Source organism: Clavelina lepadiformis, chromosome 3 (genome assembly GCF_947623445.1).
Source record: "Clavelina lepadiformis chromosome 3, kaClaLepa1.1, whole genome shotgun sequence".
Lineage (NCBI taxonomy): Eukaryota > Metazoa > Chordata > Ascidiacea > Aplousobranchia > Clavelinidae > Clavelina > Clavelina lepadiformis.
This window is the reverse complement of record NC_135242.1, coordinates 1,964,584-1,991,160: the sequence shown is the minus strand read 5'-3', so window position 1 is coordinate 1,991,160 and position 26,577 is coordinate 1,964,584. Positions and strand designations below refer to the sequence as shown.

The window sequence follows — 26,577 nt, the reverse complement described above, 5'->3', positions numbered from 1 at the left end:
ATGTCATCCCGATAATACGCGACTGGATGTTTTATCGAAAGCAATCAGTAATATGATATCACAAGAATTCAAATCAATGCGATTCGATATGCAGATGGAAGAAACAAAGGAAACTGAAACCATGAACAATGCAATGTCCCACTAAAGAAACATCACAAGTATGTGTTTTCCTAAGACTCCTATTACCGTTATGCGTTGCATTTTGTTTGTCTTTTTGGTTGAATTCCTTAGCAATATGACAAAGTAATGTCTAGAAGTATTGTTTGTGATGACATTTTATCGCATCTTGCTGAGGCATTGTTTACATTAAAACGATTGTTTAACCAAGTTGAAAAAACTCTAGCAAGCAAGGCAATTTGAAACGTTATTAATCATTATTAAATTGAACAATGATGTCATAAACAAAACTGTTGTAACGATTGGATTGGATCGTACAAATAGTATGATATGATGATCTGAAGTGAACCTAAAACGTTTCAATCAAACCCATCGTCATTGATCAGGGATTTTCAACAAAACATCAAAGAGACTTTTACAATTAATTCGGATATAACTTTCCTAAATGTGTTGCTCTAAGATTTTTTAAGTAATTTGAACGCTGTTTATGGTGTGTGCCAGCTGTGTGTGTGTGTGTGCCAGCTGTGTGTGTGTGTGTACCACTGTTTATGGTGCGTAAATTTATTTAAGGTGGTTTCATGTGTTTTGTATCGTGAACCTTAAAAATCCTTAAATCAGAAATCCTTAAAAACATTTTTTTAAAACAACATGGAAACTTTTTGATTTTTGTTTTTGTATATGACAGTCACTGCTGTTCTTTACTTTGTAGTAAATTTTGAAAATTGAGTCCTAAAAATGTTGTAGTTGTATGTCGAGTAGTTTACTTTATGCTATGCAAGATGTGTTTGTGATAAAATTGGACCATGACAACGTGGTGGTCGCCATCCTGTTGCAACAATCGTCGACTGATGTGGCCATCCTGTATCCCTTTAAGTCGGCGCCTATCATTAATTGTACCATTCTTGTTTTTTAAAGCAACCAATTTTTTCAGGAAGTAGGTTGTAATTAGTTTAATTCATTATTAACGTGAACTATGGAACGTGACCTTGGTACAATGCAAGTTGATGCTGCATTGAAAACTAACTGTCACGTTAATGCCATTTTACAAGAATTTAAATCAATGTGACAAGATATGAAGATGGAATTTGCAAAAGTGCAAGAAAACATGGAAGATATGGTTTCAAAGATTCTTGCAGAAACAAAGAAAGTTGAAATCATGAACAATGCAATGCAGTTTGAACAATGCAATGCAGTTTTGTTTTCAGGAAACTTGTTCTGAGAAGAAGGTTTCCCAAACCAAATCTAGTGATGCAATTACTTCTGTAGTTAAGGATGCTATACAAAGTAGACTCTCACCCTCAATCATAGATTAAGGAACTTATCACAAATAAAAATGTCAGTTCTTCAAACTTTTGTTGACAGAAAATCAAATGAAGAATGCCACGATACTATGAATAACATTTCAATAAATATACAGCAAGTGGTAAAAGCAATACCAACAAAATCATAATTCGCGCTTTGATTAAAAAGACAAACAAATTTTTCTTTTGCATTTTTTGTGGTAACTAGTAACTACATCAAACACAATTTAAAGTTGCAGACTCATTTGGTCTTGCACTCAAAGTGACCTTATCCATGCCAGATCTGTCACAAATGTTTTTCACGAAGCTTAAGATTGATCGCTTATATGAGCATTGAACACCTGTACTGGAAAACTTCTGTTCTTATTGCGGGGTTAAATGCATGGCTGCACTTGGTTTGAATTGTAAAACATATAAGAATTTATACTGGTAGAATTTCCATACAAATGGAGATAGTTTAATAGATCTTACGGCAAATTTGCTTGCTTAATATTATTTGTAAACAGTTTATTCATCTTTCTATTTTATCCTATCTGTTAATCATATTGATATGCTATGAATTCAATTTTATCCGTTTCTGCAGTTTTAGTTTATTTGGTTCAGTTTGCTGTAATGTGCAGGGCGTCATTGAGGATATTTGCAAGTAGACATTGTATATATTGAAAGCAATTTATAGAGTAAAATTCTGGTATGAGTTCAAATTGAACGTTAAAGAAATACGGAAATAGTTTCAAAGTCTAGTCTTGAGTATTTCACAATAATGGATAACATATAGGTTTATGCTTTTCTATGTAATGATAACAAATTGCTCAAGTACATAAGACTGGAAGAGGAGTTTGTCATAAAGGTAATCGTTGCTGAGATTTGCATGTTAAAATTTGTCATGTTTTTTGTTTTTGAACATGATTTTTTATGACAATGTTTCTCTTTTGTTACAATCTCTCGCCTTATTTTTTCTCAAGAAATAGGTTGCTACTTGTACAATAATAACTGCTATATCAGTATGGATTGTTGTAGTAGTAGGAAGTTTCATCCAGATAATGTACGTTGACGTTAACGTTTTGTTGAATGCAATCAAGGATCTAATTTTACAAGAATTAAAACTAATGCGACAAGGTATGAAGATTGAGCTTTTTAAAATACAAGAAAAGTTATGGTTTCTGTTGTATTGTAATTCTGGAAAACATTGAAGATATGGTTGCAAAGTTTGTTGCAGAAACAAAGAAAGCTGAAACTCTGAAAAATGCAATTCCAACTGAAGAAACATCGCAAGTATCAGTTGTAGAATCTGACTTCGGTGTTTATATTGATGGAGTTTATTCTAAGAATGCATCAGTTCTTCCTCAAGTTGAAGCTATCACAGAAGAACTTTTGTAGTTGGAAGAATATGAGGTTTCACAGACTGAGACTGATGACCCAAGTATATCCATGTTAAATAAGTTTCCTCCTTAATCAGAGAATGGAGTAAATGCCGTAGTTAAAGTTGTTGAGCCACATAGCTGTATTGAAAGAAATTCAAATGAACAATGTAGCGATCCTGTAGAAATGTTCCTTGATAAATCTGCCGAAAATAGTAAAGTCAATACATGCTCGATGCTCATATGTCTGGTTGAAGTGACAAAGAAACACATTTTTTCTGCAAGTTTTGTGATAAATCATTCCAACACAAAACAAACTTGATCTGGAACGGGCGAACAACCTTATCAATGCCAGTTGTATCACAAGTCATTTACCGAACTAAACCCTCTCCAGCGTCACACGAGAACCCACACGGAAAAGCAACCTTATCAATGCTGGGTGTGTGAAATTCATTTAAACAAAGCATGTATTTGAAAACTGATATGAGAACTCACACACTTGAGACACCTTATTAATGCAATGTGTGTGAAAAGATGTGCCAGATGCGTCCAAAGTTGGTTTCCCAAAAATGTCATTTGTGGAGTCATGTCACTATTCACACTTGAAAGCCACCTTTACAATGATTTTTTTGTCAGCAGTCATTTGCGTTGAAGGGATATTTGTTAAGACATATTAGAACTCACACTAGGACACGACCATACAAAGGCAAATATTGTAAAAAGGCGTTTGGACAAAAATTTAACTTTAAAAAACATTACAAACCATTCATCCAAATTTTGCTTCAATTTATTTGCATGTTAGTTTTCCGCTGTTACATGTTTTATTGGTGACTTTCTATATTTCATGAAATATAAAACTGCACTGTATTGGTCGTTTTTGGCATAAAAAACATTTTATAATTATCAAATGTTTAGTTTTCTAGTAGTGATTAAGTTAAAAGATGTGTTCCAATTTCATTGTGGACGAAAACTACTTATTTAAAAAATTGAAAAACTGTTGAAACGGTTTTGAATAGTTTTCACTAATACTATGATATGACGATCTGAAGTGAACCCAAAACGTTTCAATCAAACCAATGGTCATTGATCAGTGATTTTCAACAACACATCAAACAGACTTTAACATTTATTTCGAATATATATAACTTTCCTAAAAGGGTTGCTCTAAAATTTTTAATTGATTTGAGCACTGTTTATGGTGTGTGCCAATTGTGGGTTAGTTTAGGTCAAACTGGTGTGTAATGTCAATTAAGATGATTTCGTGTGTTTTACATGTTGAAACTATGCAGAAGTCTTTAGAAACCTATTTTTTAAAACAACAGGGAATCTTTTTGATTTTCATTTTTGTATGTGACAATCACTGCTGTTCTGTACTTTGAAGTGATTTTTGAAAAAGTTTATTTAGATTTATTATTTTTATTCCAATGGTTTTGGTTACACGTTATCAGTTTTTCCTCTATCAAGAAAATCTTCCGATATTTTAAGTTTTTTTCAGCAAATAGGTTTTAAAGTTGTATGATAATCAGACAATGGATTGTCAGCCAGTTGGTATGCAAGTTGACGTTTTATTAAAAGCAATCAGTGATATGATTTCACAAGAATTTAAATCAATGCGACAAGATATGAAGAAGGAATTTGTAAAAATGCAAGAAAACATGGAAGATGTGATTTCAACGCTTCTTGCAGAGATAAAGAAAACTGAAACCATGAACAATGCAATGCCAGTTTAAGAAACATCGCAAACAACAGTTGTAAACTCAGATATCAGCCTTAATATTGAAGATGTTTATTCTGAGAAGGCACCAGTCTTTCCTCTTTTTGAAGCTATCAAAGAAGAACCTTTGCTGTTGGAAGAATATGAGGTTTCACAGACTGATATTGATGACCCAAATATATCCATGTTAAAAAAATTTCCTCCCCAATCTGACATTGAAGTAAATGCCACAGTCAAAATTGTTAAACCACAAATTTGTAATAAAATAAACTCAGATGAAGAATGCAGCGATTCTGTGCAAATGTTTCTCGATAAACCCACCGCAAATAATAGAAAGAATGCTTGCAAAGTAGATGCTCAGTTTCCTGTTGGAAATAACAAAGAAAAGCATTTTTCTTGCAATTTTTGCGACAAATCATTCAAATACAAAACATGCTTGAAAGATCATTTAAGAACTCACACAGGTGAGCGACCTCATCAATGTCATGTTTGTCAAAAGTCATTTACCCAAAATGGAAATTTGCAGCGTCATGTGAGAATCCATACTGTAGAGCATAGGTGTCAAACTCCCGGCCCGCGGGCCACATCCGGCCCACTTTACAATAAAATTTGGCCCGCAATGTTATTTTATACATTGAACTATTTCCGGCCCGCGAGATTATTTTACAGTATAAGTTACTTTATTCAAGCAAGAAACATGATTTTAACAAATCTCACAATACAGTGTAATGAAATGATTGTTTATCGTTCCTTAGCCTGTAAGGACGATCACTTCAATTACAAAGTTTGTCTGTAGAATTGTTGTCTGTCCTCGAAGTGAAATGAGTCTCAGGTCGTTGTTTCGCTTCTCTTAATCTTAGAATCAATTGTACACCTCGACAACTATTTAAAGTGTTTATATTGTTTCTTGTTTAAACGATTACATTAAATAAGACATTGGGACAGCTACATAATAAAGTCGACCACTTTCTATGGTTAACTTCGTAGACTGTGACGCAACGAATAGCTGTAAATGAAAGAATAACTCACGTCACGAATTATAACTATACACCGGAAGTCATGCATAGGCGACACGTAACGCAATGCTTTGCTTTGCCGATTTCCGTAGTCTATGCGGCATTCGATTTGCAAACAATTTTATAAAATCATCACAACAGCATCACAGCAGTTGCCCCATCATACGATAGAATAAATCGATTTATTCTAACACTAGTAATCTCGGCTGCTTTTTTCATTATTATTTGTTAATTTTTTAATGCTTTTGCAAGGAGAGGAATGAAACATAATGATGTAAGAGAAGAATAATCAAAAATAGCCCAGTCAAAAATAGTCAAAAACATCAAAAATTTGGTGTTGTTTCGCTGCCTGTTCCAATTCTTGTACTCGTGTCACGAAACGTTTAATCAAGTTTTGTCCTTTCGGCCCGCGGGGTTAAATAAGTTTTCAGTTTTGGCCCTTGGTGCGATTGAGTTTGACACCCCTGCTGTAGAGCGACCTTATCAATGTCAGGTGTGTCACCATAAATTTTCCATTAGGAGTAGTTTAAAAACTCATATGAGAACTCATACTGGAGAACGTAATTATCAATGCCAGGTGTGTCACAAGTCATTTACTCAAAGCTGCAATTTGAAAACTCATATGAGAGTCCACACCGGAGAGCGACCTTATCAATGCCAAGTTTGTCACAAGTCATTTATCCAAAATGGCAGTTTGCAAAATCATATTAGAACTCACACTGGAGAGCGACCTTATCAATGCGATATGTGCCACAAGTCATTTTTCAGAAGCAGCAGTTTAAAAGCTCATATTAGAACTCACACTGGAGAGCGACCTTATCAATGCCAGGTGTGCCACAAGTCATTTTCATATAGCAGTAATATAAAAACTCATATGAAAATCCACTCTGGAGAGCGACCTTATCAATGCCAGGTGTGTCACAAGTCATTTACCCTTAGCCACCATTTAAAAGATCATATGAGAACGCACACTGGAGAGCGACCTTATCAATGCCATATATGTCAAAAGTCATTTTCCCAAAAGAGCACTTTGCGAATTCATGAAACTGTTCACACAGGAAAGCTACCTTGACATTGTTTGTTTTTTTTGTCAAAATTCATTTATGTTGAAGTGATAATTATTAAAACATATTAAAACTCAAATTAGGGCAATGTAAATATTTTGAAACAGCAAGAATAATTGTCTTCAGTGATTGCTTGACAAGACTAGTTGTAGCATTACATCAGTTTATGCATTCACTTGTATTGTATTTGTATTTTTAAAGTCTAGGAATAAACAAAATTATTGACTTCTTTAACTTTGTTAATGTTCTAACTGCGTTTTGCATGGTATTTGTGTTTTTCATGTAGTTTATAATTAATCAATGTCAATCAATCAATCAATCAATGCCAGTTAATCGATGAATGTCATTCACACCATCAAGTGGCACTGTCTTACCATTGCCATTGTGACTTGTTGCTGAATTGTTAAATCTTCACATACTTTGATAAAACAAACACGGGTTAAGGTACCAAATCACTTTATTTTCTTCTTAAAACCTCATTCATTTTTCTATTCTTTTTCTATGATTTTTAACCCAAAGTTTGATTTGTTTGCTGATTAATATTTCGGCAAACACTAATATCTCGCCAAGTACATATTTTTTTATGGAAATCGTTGTTAAGGTAGAGTTTATACAGCTATCACTATTTTTGTATCTGAACAATGAACATACTGTGCATGAAAATCTGTTGTGCTTGACCCTGTGCAGAAGTGAATTCTGTGAAAAAGTGTTTTGGCTTTAGTGTAATTTAGGCTTTGTTTACTAATTGTTTTTCTTGTTTTAAAGACCCAAGGTTGATGCAATTTTGATTGCATTTTTACCACATTTGTGTGTAATTACGCCACACACAGGTTTTTCCAATAAGTCTCTTAATCTGATTACTACAGTACACATACTTGCAGTCTTCACATCACTTTTAGTTCTTTTTATGATGAAAGTGTTCAATGTTTACCTTTTATAGCCTAGTGGACAGAGAGTTTACATTTGACATGTTTTGTATTATTATGTCCCTGTGTGTGTTATTGTTGTCTTATTCATTCAGTTTTGCTGTTGTTTTTATTTCAGCTTCAATTGAAAATATTTATGTTGAGTTTATATAAACACAGAAAGAATGGAAGCTGACCTGATCCAGAATCAGGTTGATGGTAATGGTGCAACAATGACAATCCGACACTTGTTCTTGCAAGAAATAAAATCAGTGAGGATGAATGTGGAGAAAGAATTTGTAAAATTGGAAGAAATATTTGAAGAATTTATTTCAAAGTTTTTTCTAGAAGAAACTGATAGAACTGAAGTTGTGAGCAACACGTTATCATATGAGCAAGCATCAGGTTCACCATCTATACAATCTGATGTTGGAGTTTGTGATCAAAAAGCTTATAGTGAAAACTCATCAATTTTTGCTCATTTTGAAAAGATTAAAGAGGAATTTTTGTTAGATGAAGAACAAGAAAGTTCGCAACGGTTTTACTTTAAAACTCTGAAACATTTCCTAAACATGTAGCTGAGAAATTGTCTGAAAACTTTGAAAACAACTTCTACACCTCTCTGAGTCATAGTGGTGTATCAGACGTTTCAAGTAATGCTTCTGGAATTGACGATTATTCTGTGAATGATGGGTTTTTGTCAGATCAGGAGTCGAAAAGTTTTGAAAACAGAACAAACAAAGAACCTTGTGCAAGTAGTGCTTTAGAACATTTTCAACAGCCCTTTAATCAAAAAGGTTTAACTGGGATATGTTGCCGTGAAACCGTGACTAAGGTTGGCTGCATGAACAAGGCATGTTTACAAAAACCCTTACATCTGTCATCTAAAAGCGCAATAGGCCAGTATACCTGTGAAATCTGCGGTAAGCAATTTGGAAAAAGGTTCAATCTTAATAGACATTAGCGTTGTCTTCACCCAGATGAAACTGACACTATAAAATGTCAACACATTTGTGAAATTTATGTTAAGCAGTTTGTGAAGAAATTTAATCTTGATAGACACAAGCTGTTCCATACAGGCGAAAAGCCTAGCCCCGTAGAAGATTCATGCACTTGTGAATTCTGCGGCAAGCAGTTTGCGGAAATATTTAATCTTAATAGACACAAGCTGCTCCACACAAATGAAATGTGTAGAACTTTGGAAATTGTTTGATATTAATATTAACTTTGCTACACAAGTGAAAAACAACAATTTTGCCAATTTTGTTGTGACAGCTTTAGTCGTGAACATGATCATGATCAAAAACACATACAAAAGTAATAGATTTTCTTATTCGTTCCTGCTGAGATTACAAAATTATTGATCATGTAAAGTCAATTTATTTTCGTATTTGCAATGCGTACATCTATACAGGCTATATGTTGATTAATGTCATATTCTATTTTTTTCAAATTACTTCAAAATGTAATTTTAGTTTTCTGGTGATGTTACGAGGTTAAATTGACATGCATGCCATAGCTATGCTATGTAGTGCCAGCTAAATAGCAAAAGCAGTTAGAACTCAGAGGACTACTGTGAGCCTTGCTTGATACCCAGCTGTGTTGAAATTGCGATATCTTTGTATTAATCATGACTAGTATCTCTAGTTTAATTCTTGATTTGTTATACTCGAGTCTAGGTTTTTGTTATCACGTTTTTGTAGTTTATCATATTTTAAGGTAGGTCTACTTAAGTATAAAAATTTAGGAGAACTTCCTGGTTTAGTGGATTTTTTTCACATGAAGACTGTTGTATGGCAATAAACGCTGGCAACAACTAGCAAGGATATTACTATTAATTTATGTTTTTTCATCTAACACTACAGAGACACCCATAATCTAGGCCTACCATATGTCCTCTTTTAGGAGGATTTGTCCTCTTTTCTCAAGAAAAGTGAATGCATTCAAGTTAGTTGCTCGCATTTCAAGTTAGTTGCTTATACGTTCAACAAGACTTTTAGGCGAGACGTATTTATTTCCAAAAATTACTGTAGCCATGAAACATGCTGAATTGCTGGTTTAAAAAAGGTTTTTCAGGAAATTGCCCTACGATCTTGATTGTTATTGCAAACATTGTTCGACGTTCTCTGTAACAACTGGTCCTTTTTACATGCGAGAATCTGACGCAAGTTCGAACTTAACAAACCGTAACGAAAGTACCGCTAGTCGTCTCGACAAGTTGGTGGTTTTACAATTTACATGCGCGCATGTTGAGTTAAGTTCGAATTTGGGGTCAGTTAAGTACAAATTTGCGCCAGAAAAGTTGCAACAGAACCTCACATGTAAAAAATCCCTTGCTCACAGTTTGCATTTCTTTTCAGTCGTCTATTAAACAAACCCCGCAGACAAAAACAAGTTTGAGCGCGTTATGGTACCTTAAAAATAGTAATAAATACCATCACATCTTAAGTGTCAACATTTCCATTATCTGTATGTCCTACTACTCATAATTTATTAGTAAAAAATTAATAAATAATAATAAAGGTTAAATAAAAACCAACGAGGCTAGATATAGACTAATTAAGTAATTGCTGTATCTCTTTAAATTGAAAAAAGTTATTTTGTGTCTATAGTGTAAAGTAATTTCTACTCACCACGGTGAAGTCCCTGTTCTATCATCAAATCAGGTCATCCCATAGTCATCTTGTGACGATTACGTCACGATTCACGAGTTGTTTTCGAGCTATTTGGAATTTAATTTAGAATCCTGTAATTCAGCTGTTTACCAGACTTGAGTTTTCCTTAATGACGTCAGATAATTTCCTCGATTGAACTAGTGTGCCACATATATATACTGTTGTAATGTTTACCATCTTCCCTTTTACCATTTCACGTGTTACTGAGCGCGATGTAACATTCAGCAAGATTTGCCCGAAGGCAAAAGCCTTTGTGTTATAATAAATAAAATGGCAACATTATCAGTTAGTAATATATATAGACAGAATTTAAGAAACAAACAGCAGAAGTAAAACAAGTTATCAACCATCTATCGTCTTCGCTCATATTCAAACGATTACCGCCAGCAAACGCGGACGTTATGACAGATATGTTCGTTGTGTAATACATCACACGAGTAGTGCACAAACGAATTATAAATTTGTCATAATCTTATGTATAATAACTTAATAACTTATATTGTATTATATATAAGATATCTATGGGTCATCCTAAACTTTGACCATGCAAAAGGGTAATTACCGTTTTGTTTGCGAAATTGCGACTGCTCAACATAAGACGCAGAGATAAATATGAAGCCAGGTATGACACAAGCCCCAATCGCAGTGATTGAGAATTCTGGATATTGGCACTAGAAAGTAGAAACCCTCGTTATTTCATGGCTAAGCTTTGTTTCAGTTTTTGTTTTAAATTTTTTGATGGACTCTAAATTTCTGTTTTTAAATTCAGTCCAATTACCATTGCAGATTGAGAGTTGAGACTGCAGTATTGGGATGGCGATGGTGATTGTTTTAAGTTGGCCTAAAGCCAAAAGGTTTAGGTGTTTCATGTAGAACTCCTTGACTGTTTTTTCTTTGACTCCGTTGCATGTGCCATCTCTGATTTTTTTCTTTAAGTCAGCACAACGTTCATAAAGTACAAATTCTTATATTCCAAAATATAGTCATAATTAGTAGTTAGAAGCAATTTCATTTCCATTTCAAAATCCGAATAGAGCTTTTCACTTGAATTGAATAATTAGTAAGGGAATAGAAGGGAAAAGAGAATCGCTTCGAACAAAGCCTCAGCTTTTATATTGTTATATGAGCCAATCAGCGAAAGACATCGCTATTTACGTCATGCTACGTGTGCCAAATATTTCATAGTAATTGATTATCAATTAATTAATCTAACTTATTCCAGGTCACCGAGGTTCTTTACTACAGGTGCCATATAACTTCTAAATATATGATGCAACTTAAAAACACTCATATACTGTGTCAAATATGTCGGTTCAGGAATTAACTGTTTGAATGACATGCTTAACCAAGGACAGTACAGCTTTCTTAATAATACATTTTATCAAGCTGGAGAACATACATGCTTATTAAACTGCCAATTATATAAATTATTACAATTCATTAATTATTTATAATCGCCATAGCAGAGTCCAGGATACTAAGTGCGTGTGGAATTAAAATTCATTGCACATACAAAGGCTATTGTTTTATCTTGTTGCAATTTTCCATCCAAACGCGTCCAGTGTCAAACAAAAATGCCCTAAGGCAGTGGTTCTCAAGCTTTCATGGTTCCCGGCCTCCTTACTGTGCCATGCACTGGTCCTTTCTCTGAGTACAAATTCACCATGTCAGTGAATGAAGCCGTTGATTGTTGTGTTCCAGGTTGCTTTCCATGTGAGTGACGCTGAAGATCATTTACATGGAATACCTAAATGCTAACCATCGTCACAACAGAAACTTTTGTTATGATTGCGTTAACTAGATTACGTATTAATTTACTGAATTTTTTGTTCAGAGAATAAAGCCATCCATGCCAGGCTGTAATCAATATGAGTGATGCTGAAAGTATATTTTATGGCTTAAGTTGAGGTGACATAAACTCAGAGCGACACGAATCCAGTTCATGTCTTGGGGCAACCAGGGCAAGTCAAAATTCATTTCGCTCTTTTGTTTTACTGTTGTTTAGACGAAAAATAACACTGTGTCTCCTTTTTTAAATATTGAAGTTGACATAACGTCTTTGGTGCAATTGTAATGTATGACAAATTGACCTTCGGCGTTTGCACTCATGGCACGACGAAATGCCCCCTAGCATTGACGCTCATAGATGTCACCCGCATTGAAAAGTTTGCCGATACGCGCAATTAATTTTTATCTTTGAGGCCTGCTCATTTAGCAAACTTTCTACGATGTGTAACCATGATGTGCAATTTCGGGAAATGGTATTTGGACATTAGTCCACCCTTAAATACCATCCGCATGCTTTTCATGCAGATTCTGTTGGTTTTGTAAATGGTGATTCCGTTTTTTTCCTATTTGTCATTGGTCATATGTTATTTTGCCTAGTCTGACAATCTTGCAAGTTTGTTAAGAAAATTTGTCTGGTTTTTAGTTCAGGTAGAATTAATGAGTTTCCTTCCAATAAAAAACGAAAAACAATTGCCGTTCTAATGTTCGATTGTTGTTCCAAGCAAAGTACCACAAGAATGTTTATGTTTCTAGATAGCGATGTCATAATGAGATATTGAGTTGATGTCATAGGCATAGGCGCCGAAGTTTACAAAATGTAGGGCGGAAAAGTTAATGGGTTCAGATGTTTGGGAATTCCCCAAACATCTACGGACCGCTGGGAGCATGTTCTTTGTTCTACCGTACGTCCTACTTTTAGTTCTTATACGCATTATTCAATCATTATGTATTATTTATTTATTGTTCGTTTTTTATTTTATTCGCATCAAAAAAACGAAACAGATATAACAAAATTAGCAGCAACGATTGCTGAATATACTTCTATTTGACACGTAATCAAGAACGTTAAAATTTTCAACCCTGCAGTAAAGTATCTCGTCTGTGATTTTCCGCACCCTCTTCTAGCTTTGCACTCGCTATTCTCTTTAAACTCTTCGCATGCGTCATCCCAAGGTTATTTTTGTTCATTATGTTTGTCTGCACAGACGTAACACCAGAGATGGGAAAACACTTCCAACAAAAGCATATACAGTGGAATTCGGTTACTGTAATTGCGTAGTCAATTTGCCAAGCCTTTTTATGCGATTAAACGAATTATGCGTTTATGCAAAAGTGCAAATTCCACTTATTTTCTTACTTGACGGGCGAACTTGGTCACGTGTAAAGAACGTTTATTGTGTATTGCCATCATCCATTCATTCAAGCACGCAAAAGATGAAAACATGCTTTCTTGCATTTTTGTTTTTAGATGAACAAATTTGGCCATGTCTGAACCTTCAAACTGTAGTCATTGGCGAATTGTATGAAGTACATGTTGAACTTCTTTATTTTTTGGTGTTGTCACAGCGATTGCGTCAGCAGAGCTTTCTTTATTGTTGTCGTCTTTTGTAACTTATTTGTTCTTAGTTCTTCTTCACATATTACGGCATCATCTTAACGCAACGCTTAAATAAAACTAAAACAGTGCGAATGTTAATGTCTGCGTATTGACAGCCACGTGTTAATGCTTAAATTGAGCATTGTTGGTTTGATCGTTTCGTAACAAAGCGCAGTACAAGGCACAAAGCTTACGCATTGCGTGTGCGCTCCCAGTGCGCGTTGTTTTTAATTTTATCTTTTAAAAACTTTTGAATAATCCAATAAATCACCTTCAGTTTTATTCAATTAAGCGGATTATGCAATAAACCGTTATGCGATAAACCGAAGTATTATCTTTACAAATGATAGACTATGGTTTGTGACTCGCGCCCTTTATGCGATAAAACGAATTATGCGATTATCCAAAACGCAATTAACCGGATTTGACTGCATAACCTTTTGAACGTAAAATCGCTATTATTTGTTAGAAAAATCCACCCAAGTTCGGCGCCCGTGGTCATAGGTGTTGATGTTTAGTTTAGTACAGAGTGGCTATGGCTAGCTACTGTCATCAACGCAAACTTTCGAGCCAAGTTTAAACGTGATTATTCAGTTGCTTTTTTCGATTATTCAGAAAAGTTAATGATGACCACATTTTCATTTAGTTTTCAATTTGTTGCATATTATTTGGATTATGAGCACTTTCGACAATCTTGGTGTTAAGCATAGATTACATTTCTGGCGTATTAGGCATCTCAGGTTTGTATTCTTGCGTTAAAAGTGTTGTGTCATATACATTATACGAAATGACTATTTTCGCTATACTTAAACGTCATACAAATCTTGTGAGTTCAATTTCATGTTTGTAATTGCTGCAAAACAGTTCTTGTACTAATAAATGCACCCGTAAAAATAGTGGCAAAACAAATGCTCAAGTCGTGTTTAATTTTACTACAATTATTTTTTTAAGACCTCATGAAACTAAAGAGGTGACAGAATGTTTTGTGTCATTTTTCAGCTTAACTTAATCGATCCTGGTGTAGTTAAACAATATTCAAACTGGCGTGTAATGTCATTTAAGATGATTTCGTGTGTTTTACATGTTGAAACTATGCAGAAGTCTTTAGAAACCTTTTTTCAAAACAACAGGGAATCTTTTTGATTTTCATTTTTGTATGTGACAGTTACTGCTGTTCTTTACTTTGTAATTAATTTTGAAAAAAATTATTTAGATTGTTTATTTTTCCTACAACAGTTTTGGTTACATATTATCAGTTTTGTGCACAGTCATACACATCATCAGTCATACGCATTATATGAGTTTCTCACTATCAACAAAACCTTCAAGTATTTCAACTTCTTTTCAGCAAATAGGTTATAAGATTGTATAATAATCCGACAATGGATCGTCAGCTAGTTGGTATGCAAGTTGACATTTTGTTAAAAGCAATCAGTGATATGATTTCACAAGAATTTAAATCAATGCGACAAGATATGAAGAAGGAATTTGTAAAATTGCAAGAAAGCATGGAAGATGTGATTTCCATGATAAAGAGAACTGAAACCATGAACAATGCAATGCCAGTTGAAGAAACATCACAAACAACAGTTGTAAAATCTGATATCAGCCTTAATATTGAGGAAGTTTATTCCGAGAAGGCACCAGTCTTTCCTCTTGTTGAAGCTGTCAAACAAGAACCTTTGCTGTTGGAAGAATATGAGGTTTCACAGCCTGAGATTAATGACCCAAATATATCCATGTTAAATGAATTTCTTCCTCAATCAGATGTTGGAGTGAATGCCACAGTCGAAATTGTTAAACCATAAAACTGTATTGCAAGAAACTCAGATGAAGAAAGCAGCGATTCTGTGGAGATGTTTCTCAATAAATCTACTGCAATTGAAAGAATGAATGAATGCAAAGTTGATGCTCAGTTGCTTGTTGGAAAAAACAAAGAAAAGCATTTTTCTTGCAATTTTTGCGATAAATCATTCAAATGGAAACAAACCCTGAAAGATCATTTAAGAACTCACACAGGTGAGCGGCCTTATCAATGCCAAGTTTGTCAAACCACATTTATCCGAAATGGTAATTTGCAGCGTCATATGAGAATCCACACTGGAGAGCGACCTTATCAATGCGATGTGTGTCACAAGTCATTTAACCAACACGGCAATTTGAAAAGTCATAGGAAAAGTCACACTGGAGAGGTACCTTATCAATGCGATGTGTGCCACAAGTCATTTTCCGTTAGCGGCAGTTTGAAAACTCATATGAGTACTCACACTGGAGAGAGTCCTTATCAATGCGATGTGTGCCACAAGTCATTTAACCAACACAGCAATTTAAAAACTCATATGAGAAGTCACACTGGAGAGCGACCTTATCAATGCGATGTGTGCCACAAGTCATTTTCCGTTAGCAGCAGTTTGAAAACTCATCTGAGTACTCACACTGAAGAGCGACCTTATCAATGCGATGTGTGCCACAAGTCATTTAACCAACACAGCAATTTAAAAACCCATATGATAATTCACACTGGAGAGCGACCTTATCAATGCGATGTGTGTCACAAGTCATTTTCTTTTAGCAGTAAATTGAAAACTTATATAAGAACTCACACTGGAGAGCGACCTTATCAATGCAAGGTGTGCCACAAGTCATTTAACCAACACAGCAATTTAAAAACTCATATGATAATTCACACTGGAGAGCGACCTTATCAATGCGATGTGTGTCACAAGTCATTTTCTTTTAGCAGTAAATTGAAAACTTATATAAGAACTCACACTGGAGAGCGACCTTATCAATGCAAGGTGTGCCACAAGTCATTACCCAAAGCAGCAGTTTAAAACTCATATGATAATCCACAGTGGAGAACAACCTTATCAATGCCAAATATTTCAAAAGTCATCTTCCCAAAAGAGCACATTGCGGAGTCATGAAATTATTTACTCCAGAAAGCAACCTTAAGAAGTGTTTTTTGTCAAACGTATTTTACTTTAAAACGATAATTATTAACACGTGTTAAAACTCACATAGGCACAATGTAAATATTTTGAAAAGGTCTTTGGACAAAAACGTAGCCTCAAAGAACATTTATAAACCTTTCATCCAGATGCTGTATCTATGTTTTGTTTTATTTGTCTACTTTTACATGTTTTATCAATAACTTTGTATGTTTCATGAAACATAAAAATGCACTATGTTTTAGTTTTTGGGAAATAGGTTGTTATTTTCAGGAAGTTTTGTCAATGCTAGTTGTGTGAAAAGTCATTTACCCCAACCTGCAATTTGAAAACTCATATGATATTGATAACACACACTGAAGATGCAACCTTATCTATGCCAGGTGTGTCACTTGTCATTAGTCATTACCCAGAAGCACGGATTTGCAAGATCATACGACTACCTATTTATAGCACCATCAAACCATGGAGTGCCATACAGTCATACAGATAATATGCGAGTTGATGTTTTATTGAAAACAATCAGTGATTTGATTTTACAAGAATTTAGAAGAATTACCGTTATGCGTTGCATTTTGTTTGTCTTTTTTCTTGAATTCTTTAGCAGTATGACAGAGTAATATCTAGTAGCGTTGTGTTTGAGGAAATTTCATCGCATTTCACTGAGGCAATGTTTACATCAAAACCATTGTTTAACCAGGTTGAAAACTCAACCAAGCAAGGCAGTTTGAAACGTAATTAATCATCATTAAATTAAACAATGATATCATAAACAAAACTGTTGAAACGATTGGAATAGTTTTCACTAGTACAAATACTATGATATGATGATCTGAAGTGAACCTAAAACGTTTCAATCAAATCAATGTTCATTGATAAGTGATTTTCAACATCACATCAAACATACTTTAACAAATAATTCGGATATAACTTTCCTAAATGTGTTGCTCTAAGATTTGTATGTGATTTGGGCACTGTTTATGATGTGTGACAACTGTGGGTTAATTTAGGTCAAACTGGTGTATAATGTCATTTAAGATGATTTTGTGTGTTTTACATGTTGAAACTATCCTGAAGTCTTTAGAAACCTATTTTTTTAAACAACAGGGAATCTTTTTAATTTTCATTTTTGTATGTGACAATCACTGCTGTTCTTTACTTTGAACTGATTTTTAAAAAAGTTTATTTAGATTTATTATTTTTATTCCAATGGTTTTGGTTAGACATTATCATTATTCACTTGTCAAGAAAATCTTGAAATGTTTTAAGTTTTTTTCAGCAAATAGGTGTTAAAGTTGTATGATAATATAATCAGACAATGATATCATAAACATGTAATGAAATGGTGGTTTATCGTTCCTTAGCCTGTAAGGACGACCACTTCAATTACAATGTTTGTCTGTTGAATTGTAGTCCTCGATAATAAATGAGTCTCAGGTCGTTGTTTCGCTTCTCTTAATCTTAGAATCAATTGTACACCTCGACAACTGTATAATCTGATTATATTTGAAGCTTCTTTGAACGAATACATCAAGATAGAACATTGTGACAGCAACAGCACAAAGACATGTTGCGCTGTTGAGCGTAAAAGCCAAAAGGACTGAATAAATCAAAATGCACACACAGGGGAACAATCGATTACGTCACAAAGTGTTATGCTTCGCTGATTCGATAGACGAGAATTCTATGTAGTACACAATTTTATATTACATTAATTGATATATTTATCACATAACCTTCCCCAAGAAAAGATCGTAAGTTTTGAAAAAACTCACGATATTTTATGATCATGATAAAAACAATTCTCGGTGAACAATAATTAAAACAATAGTGTTGATAACAAAAGTCAATATAACACGTAAAATGTAGATTACATAACAATAGACGTTGAAACATAGTTACAATACAATTCATATTGGCAATACATTCGCAAAAAGATAGTAATATGTTTTCTGTAACTCATAAAGCAAAACGAAGGTACAAAACAAACAATGATGACGTTTATGTCACGACTTTAAATAGAAAACAGAACACAGGATGTCATTTGACACATGACGCGTATGCTAGCTGCGGTTTCTTGCGCAGGATGGCAAAATGAGGAAACGTCGGCAAAGTTTTCATCTCACATTTCGTGTATGCCGTTTCCGCAAACAAAATGGTATAAAATTTTCGTATGTTCACGCGTTCTGATCAACATAAGAGAAATTTGCACTAGGCATTTTCAAATATAAGACCATTCAATCATATTACAGCGTCTGGTTTTCCCAGTGTAGCTGCGTGAATATTTCACTTGGAAATACGCGTTTTGCAAAACATATATATAAAATTAGTCAAATACGTTTTGTAATTGACATTCAACATAGTTTATCGGTGTTAGCCTTGGGTATTTGTTTAACCTTCGAAAACAACCGCTATGTTTTAAAGCATAACAAAATAACACAAAGAAATATTTCTCCACGGCATGACTTAAACCGTTTAGAGAGTATGGCAACTAAGCCACCATCGATTAAGGTAAACTACACAATAACGCTATAATATATACTACATAGAGAAAAAAACAAACAAAAAATCATTACTGAATGTCCAAATACCGACAAAGTTTCTTTATTGGCCTTCCACGCCTAGTGGATGGATCAGCGTGCTTTGTTCGTCGGTCATTGTTGCATTCATAGTTGACTGAATTCAACGAGTCTTCGTTGAGCATTTGCATACGATGTAGATAAGACATATCTTCGAAACTTGTAGTCTGAGATCACTAGACTTTTCTCAACCTCAAATGTAACTGTTCATAGATTCCTCGATAAAAGAAAAGCGTAGTTCTCACCGAGCTCGTTGGCACCATAAACGTTGTAATAAAATGGTGGTTTATCGTTCCTTAGCCTGTAAGGACGACCACTTCAATTACAATGTTTGTCTGTTGAATTGTAGTCCTCGATAATAAATGAGTCTCAGGTCGTTGTTTCGCTTCTCTTAATCTTAGAATCAATTGTACACCTCGACAACTGTATAATCTGATTATATTTGAAGCTTCTTTGAACGAATACATCAAGATAGAACATTGTGACAGCAACAGCACAAAGACATGTTGCGCCGTTGAGCGTAAAAGCCAAAAGGACTGAATAAATCAAAATGCACGCACAGGGGAACAATCGATTACGTCACAAAGTGTTATGCTTCGCTGATTCGATAGACGAGAATTCTATGTAGTACACAATTTTATATTACATTAATTGATATATTTATCACAAACAAAACTGTTGAAACGGCGGTTGGAATAGTTTTTACTAGTACAAATACTATGATATGATGATCTGAAGTGAACCTAAAACGTTTCAATCAAATAAATGGTCATTGATAAGTGATTTTCAACATCACATCAAACATACTTTAACAATTAATTCGAATATAACTTTCCTAAATGTGTTGCTCTAAGATTTTTAAGTGATTTGAGTAATGTGTGGTGTGGGCCAATTTTGGGTTAGTTTAGGTCAAACTGGTGTTTAATGTCATTTAAAATGATTTTGTGTGTTGAACATGTTGAAATTACGCACAAGTCTTTATAAAAATTCTTTCAAAACAACAGGGAATCTTTTTGATTTTCCTTTTTGTATGTGAGAGTCACTGCTGTTCTTTACCTTGTAGTAAGGATGTAGTATTTATATGTTATATTTTTTATACCAACAGTTTTGGTTACACATTATCAGTTTTCCTCTATCAAGAAAATCTTTTAAGTTCTTTTCAGCAAATAGGCTATAAAGTTATATGATAATCAGGCAATTTAGTATCACCCAGTTGGTATGCAAGTTGACGTTTTGTTGAAAGCAATCAGTGATATGATTTCACAAGAATTTAAATCAATGCGACAAGATATGAGAAAAGAATTTGTAAAAATGCAAGAAAACATGGAAGATGGGATTTCAACACGTCTTGCAGAGATAAAGAAAACTGAAACCATGAACAATGCAATGCCAGTTGAAGAATCATCACAAACGACAGTTGTAAAATCAGATATCAGCCTTAATATTGAGGAAGTTTATTCCGAGAAGGCACCAGTCTTTCCTCTTGTTGAAGTTATCAAAGAAGAACCTTTGCTGTTGGAACAATATGAGGTTTCACAGACTGGGAATGATGACCGAAATATATCCATGTTAAATAAATTTCTTCCTCAATCAGATATTGGTGTGAATGCCACAGTCAAAATTGTTAAACCACAAAACTGTGTTGCAAGAAACTCAGATGAAGAAAGCAGCGATTCTATGGAGATGTTTCTCAATAAATCTACTGCAATTGAAAGAATTAATGCTTGCAAAGTTGATGGTCAGTTGCTTGTTGGAAAAAACAAAGAAAAGCATTTTTCTTGCAATTTTTGCGATAAATCATTCAAATGCAAAACAAAGGTGAGCGACCTTATCAATGCCAAATTTGTGACAAGTCATTTATCCGAAATGTAAATGTGCTAACTCATATGAGAACTCACACTGGAGAGCGACCTTATCAATGCAATGTGTGCCACAAGTCATATTCCGATAGCAGCAATTTGACCATACATTTTAGAACTCACACTGGAGAGTGACCTTATCAATGCCAAATTTGTCTCAAGTCATTTATCCGAAATGTAAATTTGCAAACTCATATGACAACTCACACTGGAGAGCGACCTTATCAATGCGATGTGTGCCACAAGTCATTTTCAGATAGCAGCAGTTTGAACAGACATTTGAGAACTCACACTGGAGAGCGTCCTTATCAATGCGATGTGTGCCACAAGTCATTTGCCCAATGCGGCAATTTAAAAGCTCATATGAGAATCCACACTGGAGAGCGACCTTATCAATGCGAAGTGTGCCAAAAGTCATTTTCCGTTAGCAGCCAATTGAAAACTCATATGACAAATCACACAGGAGAGCAACCTTAACGAAGTTTATTTTTTGTCAAAAGTCATTTACGTTGTCAAAAGTCATTTATATGATATCACAAGAATTAAAATCAATGCGACAAGATGTGAAGATAAAATTTGCTTAAGTGCAAGAAAATATGGAAGATATAGTTTCAAAGATTCTGGCAGAAACAAAGAAAGCTGAAACAATAAACAATACAATACAGATTAATAAAACGTCACAAGCATTAGATGTAGAATCTGACACGGGTATTTGTATTAAAGAAGTTTATTCTGAGAATGCATCAGTTTTTCCTCTTGTTGAAGCTATCAAAGAAGAACCTTTGCTGTTGCAGCATTGGGAGGTTTCTGAAACGGATGACCCAAGTATTTCCATGTCAAACATGTTTTCTCATCAATCGAAGATTGGAGTAAATGCCGCAGTTAAAACTGTTGAGCCCCAAACCTGTATTGAAGAAGATCATTCTGAAAAGGCATCAGTTTATCCTCAATTTGATGTTATTCAAGACAAACTTTTGTTGTTGCAAAAATATGCAGTTTTGCAAACTGAGACTGATGACCCAACTATATCCATATTAAATAAATTAACTTCTCAATCAGAGATTGGAGTAAAAGCCACAGTTAAAACGATCGATGCAAGAAACTGCATTGAAAAAAGTTCAGATGAAGAATGCAGCGATTCAGTGGAAATGTTCTTTGATAAATCTGCAACAAATGATAGAAACAATGCTTGCAAGATCCAGACTCAGTTGTTTGTTGGAAACAACAAAGAAAATTTTTTTTTTGCAAGTTTTGTGATAAATTATTATTCGGACATATGACAAAGTAATGTCTAGTACCGTTGTGTGTGAGAAAATTTTATCGCATCTCGCTGAGGCATTGTATACATTTAAACGATTGTTTAACCAGGTTGAAAACTCAACCAAGCAAGGCAATTCGAAACGTTATTAATCATCAATAAATTAAACAATGCTATCATAAACGAAACTGTTGAAATGCTTGGAATAGTTTTAACTAGTACAAATACTATGATATGATGATCTGAAGTGAACCTAAAACGTTTCAATGAAATCAATGGTCATTGATAAGTAATTTTCAACAACACATCAAAGTAGGCTTACCATACGTCCCGCTTTAGCCGGGACAGTCACCCTTTTTAACGTCTTGTCCCGATCGGTCGGCCAAACGTCCCGGTTTGGCATTCAGTCAGCCAGCATATCGCATAGAAGCCATACACAAACATTAGCATGTTCTTATTAATTATTGTTTTAAGAATTCGTGATCTTGTTTGTTATTTATTTCATTGTATTCGATAAAAATGTTATTGTGACGTCATATGTCGAAAGTCGAAAGCGTCCCGCTTTGAAGCCACAAAATTATGGTAAGCCTACATCAAAGGGACTTTAAACATTAATTCGGATGTAACTTTCCTAAGTGTGTTGCTCTAAGATTTCTAAGTGATCTGAGCACTGTTTATGGTGTGTGCCAAATGTGGGTTAGTTTAGTTCAAACTGGTGTGTAATGTCATTTAAGATGATTTCGTGTGTTTTACATGTTGAAACTATGCAGAAGTCTTTATAAACATTCTTTCAAAACAACTGCGAATCTTTTTAATTTTCGTTTTTGTATGTAACAGTCACGGCTATTCTTTACTTTGTAGTGAATTTTGAAAAAAATTATTTAGATTTGTTATTTTATTCCAACAGTTTTGGTTACATTTGATCAGTTTTCCACTATCAAGAATATGTTCAAATATTTTAAGTTCTTTTCAGCAAATAGATTATAAAGTTGTGTGATAATAATTAGACAATGGAGTATCACCCAGTTGGAATGCAAGTTGATGATTTGTTAAAAGCAATCAGTGATATGATTTCACAAGAATTTAAATCAATGCGACAAGAGATGAGAAAGGAATTTGTAAAAATGCAAGAAAGCATGGAAGATGTGATTTCAACACATCTTGCAGATATAAAGAAAACTGAAACCATGAGCAATGCAATGCCAGTTGAAGAAACATCGCAAACAACAGTTATAAAATCAGATATCAGCCTTAATATTGAGGAAGTTTATTCCGAGAAGGCACCAGTTTTTCCTCTTGTTGAAGCTATCAAAGAAGAACCTTTGCTGTTGGAAGAATATGAGGTTTCACAGACTGGGAATGATAACCCAAATATATCCATGTTAAATGAATTTCTTCCTCAATTAGATATTGGAGTGAATGCCACAGTCAAAATTGTTAAACCAAAAAGCTGTGTTGCAAGAAACTCAGATGAAGAATGCAGCGATTCTGTGGAGATGTTTCTCAATAAATCTACTGCAATTGAAAGAATTAATGCTTGCAAAGTTGATGGTCAGTTGCTTGTTGAAAATAACAAAGTAAATCATTTTTCTTGCAATTTTTGCGATAAATCATTCAAATACAAAAGTAATTTGAACAGACATCTAAGAACTCACACAGGTGAGCGACCTTATCAATGCGATGTGTGCCACAAGTCATTTACCCAAAGCAACACTTTAAAAACTCATATGAGAATCCACACTGGAGAGAGACCTTATCCATGCAATATGTGCCTCAAGTCATTTTCCAATAGCAGCAATTTAAAAAATCATATGAGAACTCACACAGCGCCCTTATCAATGCCGAATTTGTCACAAGTCATTTATCACAAGTGAAAACATGCAAGCTCATATGAGGACTCACACTGGAGAGCGACCTTATCAATGTGATGTTTGCCACAAGTCATTTATCCAAAGCAACCATTTAAAAGCTCATTTGAGAAGCCACACTGGAGTGCGACTTTATCAATGCCAGGTGTGTCACAAGTTACTCACCAAAGGCTACAGTTTAAAAGATCATATGAGAATTCACACTGGTGAACGACCTTATCAATGCCAGGTGTGTCAACATTCCTTTTCCCAAAAGAGCAATTTGCGAATTCAGGAAACTATTCACACTGGAAAGCGACAATGTTTGCTTTTTTTTTGGTCAAAAGTCATTTACGTTGAAAGTTTAAAGTTTAAACGATAATTATTAACACTTATTAAAACATTTTCTCAAAGTAATTATTTCAAAAATCATATGAGAATCCACATCGGAGTGCATAATTATCAATGCAAGGTGTGTGAAAAGTCATTTACCCAAAGCTTCAATTTGAAAACTCATTTGATAACTCACAATGAAGAGCAACCTTATTAATTTACCAGGTGTGTCACATGTCATTAACCAGAAACACTAATTTGCAAAATCATTTGAGTACTTATTATAGCACCATCCAACCATGGATTGTCATCCAGACAATGTGCAAGTTGGTGTTTTATTGAAAGCAATCAGTGATATGATATCACAAGATTTCAAATCAATGCGATTGGATAAGCAGATGGAAGAAACAAAGGAAACTGAAACCATGAACAATGCAATTTCCCACTGAAGAAACATCACTACCATTAGTGTCAGATCAGAAGTATGTTTTTCCCAAGACTTCCATTATCGGTATGCGTTTCATTTTGTTTCTCATGATTTCTTTAGTATTCTTTCGCAATATGACAAAGTAATTTATAGAAGCATTGTGTATGAGGAAATTTTATTGCATCTTGCTGAGGACATTGCTTACATAACAATTAAACGATTGTTTAACCAGGTTGAACAACCAACCAAGCAAGGCAATTCGAAACGTTAATCATTATTAAATTAAACAATGCTATCATAAACGAAACTGTTGAAATGGTTGGAATAGTTTTCACTAATACAAATACTATGATATGACAATCTGAAGTGAACCGTACGTGATTTGAGCACTGTTTATTGTGTGTGCCAATTGTGGGTTAGTTTAAGTGAAACTGGTGTGTAATGTCATTTAAGATGATTTCGTGTGTTTTACATGTTGAAATTATGCAGAAGTCTTTACAAAAATTGTTTCAAAACAACAGGAAATTTTTTTGATTTTCGTTTTAGTATGTGACAGTCACTGCTGTTCTTTACTTTGTAGTGAATTTTGAAAAAATTTATTGAGATTGATTATTTTATTATCGTTTTTATTGCAACAGTTTTGGTTACACATTATCAGTTTTCCACTATCAAGAAAATGTTCAAATATTTTAAGTTCTTTTCAGCAAAAAGGCTATTATAATTGTATGATAATCAAGCAATGGATTGTCATCCAGTTGGTATGCAAGTTGACGTTTTGTTAAAAGCAATAATTGATATGATTTCACAAGAATTTAAATCAATGCGACAAGATATGAGGAAGGAATTTGTAAAAATGCAAGAAAGCATGGAAGATGTGGTATCAAAGCTTTTTGCAGAGATAAAAAAAGCTGAAACCATGAACAATGCAATGCCAGTTGAAGAAACATCACAAACAACAGTTATAAAATCCGATATCAGCCTTAATATTGAGGAAGTTTATTCTGAGAAGGCACCAGTCTTTCCTCTTGTTGAAGTTATCAAAGAAGAACCTTTGCTGTTGGAAGAATATGAGGTTTCACAGACTGAGAATGATGACCCAAATATATCCATGTTAAATAAATTTCTTCCTCAATCAGATATTGGAGTGAATGCCACAGTCGAAATCGTTAAACCACAAAGCTGTGTTGCAAGAAACTCAGATGAAGAATTCAGCGATTCTGTGGAGATGTTTCTCAATAAATCCACTGCAATTGAAAGAATTAATGCTTGCAAAGTTGATGCTCAGTTGCTTGTTGGAAATAACAAAGAAAAACAATTTTCTTGCAATTTTTGCGATAGATCATTCAAATGCAAAAAAGACTTGAAAGTTCATTTAAGAACTCACACAGGTGAGCGACCTTATCAATGCCAAATTTGTGACAAGTCGTTTACCATAAGTGGAAATTTGCAAGCTCATATGAGAATCCACACTGGAGAGCGACCTTATCAATGCGATGTGTGCCACAAGCTATTTATCCAAAGCAACTGTTTAACAGTGGTTCTCAACCTTCTGATCTTGGCGGACCCCTTTTGGTGCTGTCAAAGCAGTTGGCGGACCCCTGAAGTTTAAGCAAACTAAGGGTTCTGAGACTGCACTTAAATGTTTCTTTGCTTAGTTTTACTTAATAGTCTTGGTGCACAACTGCGCGTGCACAACTATACGTTGCTCACAACAACAAGCTGCTAGTTACAAGCTAAAACTGAGAAAGCGATTATGTGCAATCTCCAGCAACTTAAAATCACTGTATC

The 26,577-nt window shown here is 34.4% G+C and overlaps 4 protein-coding genes and 1 long non-coding RNA gene across 6 annotated transcripts in view; all 5 read left to right on the top strand.

Annotated features, from left to right (window-relative positions):
* Nucleotides 1–2,404: 2,404 nt before the first annotated feature.
* Nucleotides 2,405–4,261, top strand: LOC143449237 (uncharacterized). The gene is made up of 2 exons (XR_013114541.1): nucleotides 2,405–2,534; nucleotides 2,635–4,261. It is a non-coding gene; the product is annotated as an uncharacterized LOC143449237 (long non-coding RNA).
* Nucleotides 4,262–4,413: 152 nt separating this feature from the next.
* Nucleotides 4,414–7,614, top strand: LOC143449222 (uncharacterized). The gene is made up of 2 exons (XM_076949334.1): nucleotides 4,414–5,044; nucleotides 5,983–7,614. The coding sequence occupies exons 1-2, from the start codon at nucleotides 4,675–4,677 to the stop codon at nucleotides 6,576–6,578; spliced, it is 966 nt and encodes a 321-aa protein (XP_076805449.1). The 5' UTR covers nucleotides 4,414–4,674; the 3' UTR covers nucleotides 6,579–7,614.
* A 139-nt stretch (nucleotides 7,615–7,753) lies between these two features.
* LOC143449221 (uncharacterized) lies at nucleotides 7,754–17,991 on the top strand. The gene is made up of 2 exons (XM_076949333.1): nucleotides 7,754–11,863; nucleotides 11,985–17,991. The coding sequence occupies exon 2, from the start codon at nucleotides 15,392–15,394 to the stop codon at nucleotides 16,367–16,369; it is 978 nt and encodes a 325-aa protein (XP_076805448.1). The 5' UTR covers nucleotides 7,754–11,863; nucleotides 11,985–15,391; the 3' UTR covers nucleotides 16,370–17,991.
* Nucleotides 17,992–21,084: 3,093 nt separating this feature from the next.
* On the top strand, nucleotides 21,085–25,432 carry LOC143448643 (uncharacterized). Its single transcript, XM_076948457.1, has 4 exons — nucleotides 21,085–21,399; nucleotides 21,510–22,138; nucleotides 22,819–22,878; nucleotides 23,190–25,432. Exons 1-4 carry the CDS (start codon nucleotides 21,120–21,122, stop codon nucleotides 24,054–24,056), a joined length of 1,836 nt encoding a protein of 611 aa, XP_076804572.1. The 5' UTR covers nucleotides 21,085–21,119; the 3' UTR covers nucleotides 24,057–25,432.
* A 65-nt stretch (nucleotides 25,433–25,497) lies between these two features.
* LOC143449224 (uncharacterized) overlaps nucleotides 25,498–26,577 on the top strand; it is a 30,223-nt gene continuing 29,143 nt past the window's right edge. Inside the window, exon 1 of one of the 2 annotated variants that reach the window (XM_076949337.1) lies at nucleotides 25,498–26,077. In XM_076949337.1, coding sequence (XP_076805452.1) covers nucleotides 25,529–26,077 — 549 coding nt within the window. In that variant the 5' untranslated portion in view covers nucleotides 25,498–25,528. Of the gene's footprint in view, nucleotides 26,314–26,577 lie in introns of both variants that reach the window. The other variant, XM_076949336.1, reaches the window with a different exon arrangement.

Bases quoted from the DNA above. Each gene is read 5' to 3' on its own strand.
- LOC143448643 (XM_076948457.1), top strand. From the start codon at position 21,120: ATGACAACTCACACTGGAGAGCGACCTTATCAATGCGATGTGTGCCAC. The intron at 22,139-22,818 runs GTTGGAAACAAC...AACTTTCCTAAG, and splicing joins AGATCCAGACTCAGTTGTTT to TGTGTTGCTCTAAGATTTCT. The intron at 22,879-23,189 runs GTTAGTTTAGTT...GATAATAATTAG, and splicing joins ATGGTGTGTGCCAAATGTGG to ACAATGGAGTATCACCCAGT.
- LOC143449222 (XM_076949334.1), top strand. From the start codon at position 4,675: ATGTTAAAAAAATTTCCTCCCCAATCTGACATTGAAGTAAATGCCACA. The intron at 5,045-5,982 runs ATAGGTGTCAAA...CTGCTGTAGAGC, and splicing joins GAGAATCCATACTGTAGAGC to GACCTTATCAATGTCAGGTG.
- LOC143449221 (XM_076949333.1), top strand. From the start codon at position 15,392: ATGTTTCTCAATAAATCTACTGCAATTGAAAGAATGAATGAATGCAAA.